Genomic DNA, 12,551 nt, shown 5'->3' on the forward strand with positions numbered 1-12,551 from the left:
GGGAGGGAGGGAGGAAGAAGGAAAGAGGAAATCAGGCAGAGAGGGAGAGAAGAAGCTGACAGTCTGGTTTCACAGAAAGACACAGAATTTTTTTTAATGGACAATGAATTCCATAAGTCGCAGCATAATGTTACATTCTCATATTTGTCTAACTTATATGTATGCATATAAATAGTTTATCTTAATATAAAGTGGGACTTCTTTTGCCTTCTTCTCCAAAAATAAAATATTCATCTTTGACTTCTGCCTTCCTTAGTTAATACAGGATGTTCTTTTTGAACTCTAATGAATACAGATGGAGGAGGAAATGAGCAAAAGAAGCAACCAGGAAATAGCTGTTAAGCAAAACAAAATGTATTAGCAATTTGTTGAGGAGTCAAATTGGAAGGGCTGTATTTGCAGTCCTCTATCAGAGTGAAGAAATCGAGACTGTCCTAGATACATATATTACTAGCAAATAGAATTATCTTAATCATCTGCTCCAAATGAATTTCTTCAAGTTTCTGCATACATATGTCGAAGGAGACACACAGATCAAGCTCATCCCTATTAGTGTAATTCTGTGAGGATTCCGAGGAGGTTTAGTGGCTTCATTCTGTGGCGAGTTCAATGAGAGCATCTTTGGCGATGCAGCACTTAGTGTCTCCCATTGAATTTCATAGCTCAACACATCATACAAAACAGGATCTGAGACTTAACACTTCTCCAAGTGAGTTTTGAGCTGAACAGGATTATATATTGTTTAAAATTTGAAATGAACCCATTTAATTATTTTGCTATGTTTTCTGTGTCACAGAACAAACAGCTTTCAGAAACATCGGTAGGGAATGCCAATAGCACATTTTTAGAATGTGAATAATGAACTCAAATCAATCTATTTAAAAACAGCACAGTTGGATAAAGTGCTTGAACTTGAAATTTTAGTGAAAAGTGTATTAACAAAGGCCAGTTGTGTGGAGCCATTATTTATCTTGTCAACATCTGCAAAGAACCTCAGACTCCATTCTGTTTTTTGCTATTTGCTTTTTGGAATAAAAGGAATTACTGGAAAAGAAAACACAGCCAAACTTAGGTAACCCTGTCATTAACAAAGTGACATCACAAAGGTGATAGACATTGAGAAAACCTACAGTTTTGTAAGAGAACCATTTTAAGGTGACTGTGAGACCAAATGCTGCTAAGTGGTTGACCATTGTGGTTATATTCTGTGATATCTAATCAATTCAACAAAAGATGTGGTCCAGCCGGTTCATATGTAGCAACAAGTTAGTGGTGATACAAACAGTGACATGGTGATCTGAGGCAATGATATCACTAATGTCCTCAACAATACAAATGTTACTTTAAAAGAGGGTCAATTAGGGTCCTAATGCCCATATTGTGATGAGGGAAAACTTTGCTCACTGGGTTTTTTATTTAAATGCTATTTCTTCTTGCCTCAGAAAAAAAAAAAAAAGTTTCTAAACTTTATGTCTAATGACAGTGTTAAACAATTTTCAACCAAATAGAAGCTTTCCTTTGTAGTTTCAATGAACTCCCAAGAAATTACAAATAATCTTTTCATGTAGGGCTCCATCTCAAGTGGGTTGGTAATAAGGTATTAATTACAGTTTGAACGTTTCACTATTGTTTCTAATCTGCTGTTCATTCTTTTAAACCTATGCAGTTGCTCCCAAATTAGCTTTGTCAACAGTTTCTTCTGTTCAAGTTGCAAACCACAAGCGAGGTAGGAATTCTTGGATTCATACAGTGATTCCATGGTGTTATGTGTTGTGAAACATTGCACTGTATGAATCTGGAATATCTGTGCAGTGTACCCATCAGCTTATTGGTGAGGCATGTTGACTGATACAAAGCAATGCATCAGCTAGTACTAAGAATGTCATCTGTAGAAAACATTACTCAGAAATTGCACGGCAAAATGCTGCAATGTTTAAAGATTAGTGTGTGAATTAGAAGTGTGGCAGTTCAGGCTCCTGGATAGACCAAGAATGTGAAAGCACTAATACTGGCACTCATTTGCACTGAAAATAGGAAAAACCATTGGCAGTGAGTCTCAAGGATAATTTTCACAGAGCCAGAAGGACAGGCTCCATGTATGGTACCCACTGCACTGTGACAAAGGAAATACCTTGGGGTGTATAGTCTTAAACATCATTTTGATTGAATTTGAAAATACCCAGGAAGATCTGTTAGGGATTAAGTGTTTATTATGAACTGAAAATGATAGTCGTGTCACTTTCTTTAAATGAAAATGAGCAGTATTTCATCTGTGACTCATGACTGGCCCTCTCCAGCTAGCAGCTGTCCCTCACAGAATGAAGTTTTTTTTCAGGAAACATAAAACTCTGTTTTAATATCTTCACCAATCTCCTTTAAATGTCCTCTGTAACAGGTGTGTCTTGTTTTCCACTCTTACTTGTTGGGCATATGCTGTCTTCTTCATTTTTTATTGCTGGCTTTTTTTTTTCTTTTCCATGAAATGTCTCTTAGCAAAATCTGAACTTAGTTTGATGTACTTGGTGAAAATGACCCTAATGGCTTTCCTCTTAATGATTTTAGCTATTTTCCAGATTTTATTAAAGTTGAATTTATTTTTGTGACATATGGAGAAAAGGAGAAAGTTGCTGGCCAGGAGATGGGAAAATGTTAGTCTTTAAACCATGACTTCATATCCCACAGTACATTTTGAATTAAGAAATCTTGAAGATGCCCTTTAGAGGAAAGTTTATTGGGTTGGAAATTTGGGGGAATAGGCTAGGGGCAAAGCGGCTGCAGGTTCAGAGTGTAAGAACCTGAGCTGGGCTTGCACTGAGTGGAACAGCAGTCACTGAAGAAGCCATGCCCCCTACATGGTAGGAAACGGAACCAAAGAGGTGAAGAAGAAATGGAAGGCAGAAGGGAGTGATGGAGTCTTTCACTTTTATGCTGGATGTACAAACGGCCTGTTGACCAGCATTGGACCCTGAATCATTAACGCTCCAGTTTCCTGAGGTCAGAGCACTAATGATGTACAAATACATTCTAGAAACAGGAAGAAGTCACCTAATAAAGGAGACTTAGCATAAGAATGTGTAAAAGATTCCCAGTGGCTACGTAAGGATGCAAGACAGGGCAGAATGTAGAGGACAGAGCAGAGAATTCACAGCCTCTTCAACGTCACTTCTTGGGGAGGCCCCAGAGGAAGCATCATGCTGTTGATTCAGTGAAGGGGAAACATTGCCTGCAGTGTTTCTTCCTCTGTCATCTATCTAAAGTATCTTTCTCAAATCCTTTTCTTTTGAATTACTGAAATGAATTTTCACCATCTGTGGATTTGAATAAGCTTTCCTCATTTTGGAAAATGATCTGTGTTACTGCAATTTTTTTTTCTGTTATATTAACATAGGTAATGTAATAATATAATTGCAAGCAATAGGAGGACAATAAGAAAGAAGACATGGAAGGGATATTCAATCCCCTTTTCTTCCTGACAGTCTTTTTCTTTGATTATCTTTGTCTCCAATATTTTGTTTACTGTGACTCCCACTTGCCCAGGCCTTCCCCAGTCAGTCTCACTCAGAAGGAATCTTGCAAACTTCCAAAAAGCCTGTGTCTTGGTTGATGGAAAGCTAGCTATGAGCTCACCCCTTCTGAGGCATCTCTAGCCTTTAGTAATTTTATCTGACCATTAATAAGTACCTTATTATCACAAGTACCCTATGTAATGAACCATACACTATAGATAGATGATTGATAGATAGATAGATGATAGATAGATAGACAGACAGATAGATGATAGATAGATAGATGATAGATAGATAGAATAGATTAGATAGATAGATAGATAGATAGATAGATAGATAGATTGATTGATATAGATAGATAGATATAGATAGATGATAGATATAGAGATCTTAATCTTTTCCCAGTAGACACTAGTACATGACAATCAATAATGTTGAGGGCTGAGTTTTCATCCAAGCAGACATTTGGCAATGTCTGGAGACATGTTTGGGTGTCACTTTTCTAAGCTAGTGATGCTCAGAATTCCCTGCAGTGCATAGGACAGTTGAAAGTAACTGTGTATTTGGGCCTAAGTGTCAACATGCTCATTCAGGACTGGATCTATTTCATTCTACCTCTTGGCATAGAGTGCCTCGTATAGGATAGTCTTAATAAATGTGTGCTGCCAGTGTGTGCCCTACCACATTTTGTACATGTGTTTTAGAGATCACTTTAGCTCTGTTCACAACAGTAATAAAACTTACCTCTCTCTCTCTCTCTCTCTCTCTCTCTCTCTCTCTCTCTCTCTCTCTCTCTCTCTGTAGTAATGTTATTTGAGATTTAAAACTATGTAAAAACCCAGCAATTTGCAGCGACCTTCTTTTTTTCTGCCTAAACTGATATGTCCACTGAAGTATATTCAGTGCTCACCCAATATAATCACTAACTCAGTTGTGTCTTACTGTGTGGCTGTTGTCTTTCTAAACTGCTTAATGTGTAGGATATAGCCAGACTCTCTTGAGACTCAAATGGTAGAAGAATGAATTTAACCATAATGTTCCTCTGTGTCTTCCTCCGTCTCCCAAAGGAGGGTGCTTCAGGATAATCATTCATTCATTTTTGAGTGTTTAGCATATGCCAGGCAATGCTTTAAATTCTGTGGTTATAACTATTAACAAAATGGACACTGTCTACACTCACGTGTTTACACTGAGAATACAGAGAGAACATTTGAAAGGGCAATGTTCAAATGTTTTAATGCTATGAAAAGCATTGAATAGGATTAGGAAACAGGAAGATTAGGATGGTTAGGTAGAGGAGCTATTATTTCAGATAAAATAGTCAGAGAATTTTCTTTGGCCAGAGACCTAAAAATAAGAAATGGGTAATAAGAACTGAAGAATGTGTGAGGAGATGTCTGGAGAGGCACATGGCCAACAGCTAACAGCAAATATTATCACTGATATGTGCTTGACATATATTAAGAGCAGCAGAGAAGGGTTCCACAACTGGGCAAGACGATTGTAGCAAGGACCCCTGAGAAAGCCAAGGGTCAATGCACTTTGAAATCAGTGACTTTTTTTTTCCCTAAGATGGGAAGGCATTAGTACTGTGAGTAGTGAGGTGCCATGACCTAATCTGAGTTTCAACGGGTCATTCTGACTGCCAGAAGAGCACCTTGGAGATGAGATGAGAATACAGGTGAGGGATGATGGTGCTTTTAACTAAAGAAGAGTTGGTGGAGATGCTGAGAGATGGCCAGCCTTGGCACAAACTGAAGGAGCATGGCCAGGAGAATGGGTTAATGCATTAGTTGTAGGGAGAGACAAAAGAGGCCCAAGGACAACCACAGGCATTTGATCTAAGCGCTTGGAGGATGAAGTTGTTATTTTGTAGATGGAGCCAGCTGCAGAGAAACACAGTTAGGAAGGGAAGCCAAGAGCTCAGTTTCCAACATCTTAAAGCTGAGATGTTACTAAATATACAAGTAGAGATGCTAAGAAGGCACCTGAGTGAAGAATATGTCTGAATGTACTCTCACTAACTAGGGAGTTGGTCTAGCTTAGAAAGTACTATTTGGGGATGATCCACATATAGATGGTTTTTAAAGTCATGGAATTCTGTTTTAAAAGTCTAGGGTAAGCCTAAAGAACATAAACCCTGAGACATTTAAGGTGTGATGACAAAAAGCAAACAAATACACACAGTAACAACAACAACAAAACAGTAAGTAGAGAAGGAGTGGAACAAAGGGCGAGTGGTCATCCAGAGCCCTTAAGAAGGACCACCAGACAAGCCAGAGGATGCCACTGAGGCTAGTGAGCATAAACTTCAAATGACACTTATTTCAAAATAGTTGGAAAATGTGTCCCATCCATGTATAGCTGCTAAAATTTCTCCATGGTGAGGTAATGAATTGAATTTAATCAAGAAGAGGTTTTCCAAGCTAAGTATGATGGTGCATGCCTTTAATCCCAGCACTTGGGAAGCAGAGGCAGGTAGCTCTCTATGAAATTGAGGCCAGCCTGATCTACATAGCAAGGTCCAGGCCAGCTGAGGCTACATAGTGAGACCCTGCCTCAAAAAAGAAAAATGAATCGGTTTTTTCCAGGAGACTATCAGTAGGGATAGGAGGTTAATGGAGTATATAAAAGAAGTGAGATTACAAGAATGGACCATGAATTGTATATTTCACCAAAAAAGAATGGAGGATGTAGTAGGCCAGTGAATTGTAGAATTAAAGAACTATCAAGCTATTAATATCATACCCTAAGAATTTTTATATGAAAAATATTACAGTACAACTCAAACTATATCACCAATGAGCTTTACCGGGTTCTGTGCTTGAGTAGAAAAAGCAGATACTAAAGGGTGGTAAGCTAACAGAGTGTTAGAGAATAATTAAGTAGTATAATAATTATATTTAAAGTGGGTCTTAAATTTATACCTTAACACTTCCCAAACACTCTATCTCAAATCACTTTCAGATTCTGTTTTCATTTTAAATTCTCAAATATATCATTCCAGAGAACATAGCTTAGCAAGGTCTCAGGAAAGTCCTACAAGTCTTAAAGCACCAAGTTGTTATCACGCATCTCCTAGAACATGAAAATTTTTTGATATCCATTTGTCCTTGGAAATAACTTTAGCTAAGTATAGTTTCTTGTAGGATTATTTTCAATTCTCTATCAAATTAATAAATTCATTTTCAGACAAGACCCACATTTAATGTCACCACAGAAATGATAGTATTGTGGAGTGGGGTGACTGCTTGTTATTTCCCAAAGGAATTCACTACAGAAATCCGTAACTTAATTATTATTGGTGGTTTACTTTTACTTAGCATGCTTCACCTACTGAATTGATTTTTTCATACTTTGACTCTCATGGTGAAGTCCCAAGGCCTCTTTCTCTCCATCCTTTCTTCTTCCTGTAGCATTTTCCTGTCGTCATTCACAGCCCTAATCCCTGTTCAAGCGATTGCAAACGAAGTTACTTTCCTCCAAGATTCCTGCTCTTTTTTTGCTTCTCTTTTAAGCAACTGGGTTCAATAAGTGGCTGACGTTATCACGTCTGCCTTCTACATGTCACAATCTGCTCTGTCCTCACTTCTAATCAACATCAGGACTTTGATCTTAATCTCAATAGTCACTGGAGTAACCAGATCTCTGATCAGTGACTCCACACTGTTCTGATACATGGTAGCTTGGTAATAAACTAGTTCCTCTCTTTATTCTATCTTACTTGGTAACACTCATTTTTACTCTGATAATTAAAACATGATATTTCTAAAAATTTTATGTAAATTAAAAAGAGTAAATTAGCACCTATCATACTTCTTAGGCTATCTCAATAGAATGAATGAATGAATGAATGAATGAATGAATGAATGAATGAATTCAAACAATACCTTTGTTTGGCTTCCTTGTTGGATAAAATAAAAGCTAGAAAGTAATGGGAAGAGCGTTTATAGACAAATACAGTTTGCAGTATCATAGTGCACTTTCCTTATAAATGTCAATTGGGTCTATCCTCACAGACAACAAAACTGATTTCTCACTTAATTTTCCATCCCAATATTTTGTGATTTGATTAATATTATTTCTACCAATGGAAGCGTTTTCTTTACCATTTCTCTTTAAAGGTTGAATTAGGTTAACAGTTTCCTGCTCTGGTGGAGATGCAATGGAGGAAATCTAGTCCTTCTCCACCCCTCCTACCTGTTCCAATCCTCTTCCTCTCTTCTCTAAATCTATGTCATTCCTAAAGCCTCGGAGGTATACCTAACATTTCAGAGAGTAAAGAAATATAGGGGTATAGTAAGTCCCTAAGCCTGCTTTTGTACCAGACTGTATGAAACTTGAAAGGGAAGGAAATCTTAGGAGGTTTTGCTTTCCAGGAAAGGTGTGTGTTTTGATTTGTTGGGTTTTGGGAGTCGGGGTGTCCGTAGCCCCAGCTGGCTTGGAACTTGTTGTGTAGACCAGGCTGGCCTTGATCTCACACAGATCCACCTGCCTCTGCCTCTCAAGCTGGGATTAAAGCCATGCCTCTTAAGAGTGTTATTCCTCTGCTCCCTAGGAATAATCTCTCCATTTTTGGTGTTTTCTCTAACCCACAAACACGTAGATTTGGCCTGAAGAAAAAAACATAAAGTCACCTTCTCTTAGCACTGGGGAAAACCAAAATGAAGAATTGTGTAATTGTGTCAATCTTTATGAATTTGCCATACTATCAATGGAACCCCACCTAAGTCTTGAGCTAAGAAAAGAAAAAAGACAAAGGAGCCATGGGCAACAGCAGATTCAAGCATCTGTTGCTCCTCTGCCTCCTCCCTCTTTTTAGGGCTGCAAAGTTGAAAGGAAAATGGGGGAAATGATACAAAGTCAGTAATGTTTTCCATGTGCAAAAATCAGACTTTCGCATCAGCGGAAACTGAGCCGTCCCAATTTTAAAAGGTGCACACCTGCAAATGCTTCTGTCATCTTGGCTGCCAAGAATGAACACTCTTCCGTCGTGGTCGTGTTCGTCTAGCCTTTCTATCCTGCTTGAAACAGCCACTACTTCCATGCCAATCACCTGTTGTCACCATGCCATGTTGAGTCACATATATGTAATGTCATTCCACCATTTTTTCTCCATCTGTCATTTCACCCAAGCATGTAGTGTGCTATTACTCTGCCGCTGTATACACTCTGTATACATTTCTGTTCTTCCTTGCAAGACTGTGAATGCTTCGGCCACTCCAATCGGTGCAGTTATATCGATCTGCTAAATACAGTCATTTGCGTGAGCTGTAAACACAACACTAGAGGGCAGCACTGTGAGTTATGCAGGCTGGGCTACTTCAGAAATGCTTCTGCACAGCTGGACGATGAGAATGTGTGCATAGGTCAGTTCCATTATAATTTCAGCTTTCGTTCTGTGCCTTTGGAGCTATGGGGAGCTGGTTAGGGTGGAGAGGCTGCCAATCTGCACCACAGCTGAGCTACAATGAATGTACTCAGTGGAGCAAATATCCTTGTGGTGGGCTTAAAATTCACTTGTACTGGTTGGAGTTATATTTGAATCCTTATATTATTGTTGCCCTAAAGGTGATGATCTAAGGATTTATGTTTAGGAAATGAAGAATATTTTGAATTTCTTTTCTCTATATTCTTTCCATTTTGAGTCTCTCATTCTCTTTGTTGTTTGTTTTTTTTTGTTGTTGTTGTTTTCTTTCTTTTTTTTTTTCTTGATTTTTTTTGCATGAAATCTTAAAACCTGGTCATTTTTTACCTGATCTTATTGTCTCAAATTACACATTCAATCTTTAAAATTAATTATATTGAGATGAAATTTTGGAGTACAAACGCTTGCATATAATTGATGGTCTGCAAGTACTGGCAGATGAAAAATGTTGCCATTTGGAATTGAAGCTCCTAGCTAGTTCTAATGCAGAAATTTGCCTGAGTTTTCTATCCAAAGTAATGAAATTCCATTTATTGGATTTTCCTATTGTTCCCCAAAGTAGAGTAATTTCTCAGAACTACTCCAGGTTATAAATTCTCATAGCTTTCGAGGTGCATGAGAATTGGAAAATAGGGTCCTCAGAGTCCCATGGGCACTACCTCTCCCACATGACTACTGATTTCATCACCTGGAGAGGACCATCCCATTCAGGAAGCTTCTGCAACCTTCTATATAAAGAACCTGTCTCTAATTAAGGGAGTCTGAAGCCAGGCGGTGGGGCACACTTATAATCCCAGCATTTGCAAGGTGCACATAGAGATCAGGATTTCAAGGCAGGCCTTGGTTACCTAGTGAGTAGAGACCAACCTGAGCCACGTGAGACCCTGTTTCAGAAAAAAAAAAGGCAACTGATAGAAAAATAGCAGTAAATGGAATTTCATTATATAACTTATTCTAATAAAAGAACATATTTGAATTGTGATAGCCACTATCACACCAGTAAATATGAAGGCTACCATTTCTAAAGGTAGAATTTTCCACAGAAACTAAACTAAGTAGAATATATGTTTGGAAAACTAGACTATACAAGATGGAAAATGACAGGTGATGATCTTCTTATCAAAAAAGAAAATTTCAATCCAACTGTGTATCTGAGATCCCTGTCTCCAACTGAGATGTGTCCGTCATAAAGAATCTTGAGAAGTGTCACAAAATAGCTATATGAATATTTTGAATTTAATTGGACCAACAGTGCCCATTACTGCTTATGTCTATGGTGTTTTCTATTTTTCAACGTGCTTCCTTATTTATTAGTTGTGAATTAGTGGAGAAAATACTGGAGTTAGATGCTGGAGAGCTGGGTTCAAGTCTCAATTTGCTATTTCCTAGCTGTGTGCCTTAGGTAAGTCTTTTAAACCTCCTGGTTTATTCATAATCAAATATGGTGCACAGAAAACACTGGGTAAACTATGAAGTGAGCTGCAATTTTTAAACTTAATACTCATTAGCTAAACAGTAGGGTAAGTATTACACTAATGATTTCCTTTCTTTTATACCTGAGAAAAATATGTCAAATTGACCCAACTTGTACACTCTTAGTAAAGGGCATTTTGACTTCAAAGATTGAACACTCTCTTAACTACTCTGGCACAATTAGCAAAGCCAAGCATGTCAGGTTTTTACCTCTTGTACACTTTTTGGATGACAGCAGCAATTCCACTATGAACTTATAAATATAAGTTCAATTACCTTCCTAACACTTGGATTATAAAGATTTGAGAATATTAATAAAAACCAAAGACATATCACTGTCTGAATTTGAATGCAGAGTATATCCTGCTGAATTCCACTTGTGAAAATATATAAATATCATGCTATAAATATAGAAAGAACAGAAAAGGTAAAATAATAAACACTGGAATAAAGCCTAATCAGTTTTACAAAATGCATAAAATTAAAGCATTTCACATGTTTAATACTTTAAATAAAGCAAAGAATAAAGGCCTTACAGGAAAAGATTAAAGGAAAAGATTGAATATTTAATTTGAGAGGCCTCACTACAGGCGATCGAGAACTAATTTTAATGCTATTTAGTCTAGAAAGAGCTAATGAAACTGAATGGATATTTGCCCAGCTCATTTTCACAGAGCTTAGTACTAATCTTGGACACTTTGAGCTCTATCTATATCTTCTTTAAATTAAAAAAAAATATTCTAAAGGTGCTTTACAAGTTCTTCACAAATGGGCAATTAAATTCACCATACTGGTTGTGAGGGCACAGCTCATATCTCTGACCTATATAAAGCCTGTGTTGAATGAGATGTTTGAAAATACTTGAGTCATTTTATATTATGGCACATATAAAATGCAGCTAGTTAGTTCATATTGCTACAGTGATTGCTGCTTTGAAATTACTGGTGAATTTAGCCATTTTTCATACAAATTCCAAACACAGTCACATCTCCAAAGATGCATGCCATTTCCCTGTGATGATGCAACAATTACTTGAAGATGGCATCTTTGCATGCTTCTGTTTCCTATAAACTCAGGAAGCTAAAGGACACATGGTTGATGACCTTGGGTAATCACTGTTAATGATTTCTGCTAACAAGCTTTGAATCAGAATGAAACACAGGGCTCAGCAGTTGTTGCTATACATATCTCAAAGTTATGATGCATTATTTTTAATTCTCCTTGAAACCCATGATTGGCTAATCAGAGGTACCTTATGTAGAACAAACCAAACTCAAGACAGTTTTAATACTCACAAATCAACTGTGGTACAACTTTCTAATCAAGTGACCCAAAGTATTTCATGTTGTTTTGCAATCGAACAGCCCTGTATATTCTTCATAGTTTTGTGGAATAAAATATGATCCTCCAAGGTCATTCTCCCTACTCTATCGAACATTGAATAAAGCTCTGTAAGTGATAGATCTGAAAACATGAATTATTTGTATGTAAGGCAAAGAGTAAAACCATACTTCTCTTTGTCACTTGTTTTCATGACTAACACTACATTTGCCACCTGTCTTATAACAAGCCCTAGAATGTACTATGCTTCATGTGCTAGGTTCTTTACTTTTAAATTCTGTCTAAAACCCATACCTCTTATTGTTATGAATTAATTAACTAGAACACCATGGAATTCATGCTGCCCAGATGTCACTCTACTAACTGGCTTATAAAATATTGATGATTCATCATCAACTTACATACTTTACATAGTAAGAAACATAATCCAGTTTGACATAGATACAAACTTAAAGAATACAAATGGTCAGACAAACATCAAAAACTATAACAAAACTATAACAAAATCACTATTTCTAAAATTTTTTAAGTTACTATATACACCATAGAGACACATTCGAATAGATATCATTTTTGTTGTTGCTGTTGTTTTGCAACAGGGTCTCCCTGTAGACCCAGCTGGCCTCCATCTCACAGAGATTCACCTGCCTCTATCTGCAGAGTGCTGGGATTAAAACTATGTACCACCAAAAGATGTCATTTTTAAAAGCTTGGTTATTAAGTGCAAACCAAGCCAGGAAAAGAGGAAACTTTTTCAAGTTTTGTAAAATAAAACTCAAAAAATATGTATAATATATATGTTA

At 37.2% G+C, this 12,551-nt stretch overlaps 1 protein-coding gene across 5 annotated transcripts in view; it reads left to right on the forward strand.

The window, feature by feature from the left end:
- Ntng1 (netrin G1) overlaps positions 1–12,551 on the forward strand; it is a 403,317-nt gene that overhangs the window by 332,350 nt on the left and 58,416 nt on the right. For 2 of the 5 annotated variants that reach the window (XM_008828975.1, XM_008828976.1), the window contains exon 6: positions 1,667–1,726. The exons of 2 other annotated variants lie outside the window; for them this stretch is intronic. In XM_008828975.1, the coding sequence (XP_008827197.1) occupies positions 1,667–1,726 (60 nt within the window). Of the gene's footprint in view, positions 1–1,666; positions 1,727–8,707; positions 8,876–12,551 lie in introns of all 5 variants that reach the window. One more of the 5 variants, XM_008828980.1, reaches the window with a different exon arrangement.

The sequence above is a fragment of the Nannospalax galili genome, unplaced genomic scaffold (genome assembly GCF_000622305.1).
Source record: "Nannospalax galili isolate Female #2095 unplaced genomic scaffold, S.galili_v1.0 scaffold873, whole genome shotgun sequence".
NCBI lineage: Eukaryota > Metazoa > Chordata > Mammalia > Rodentia > Spalacidae > Nannospalax > Nannospalax galili.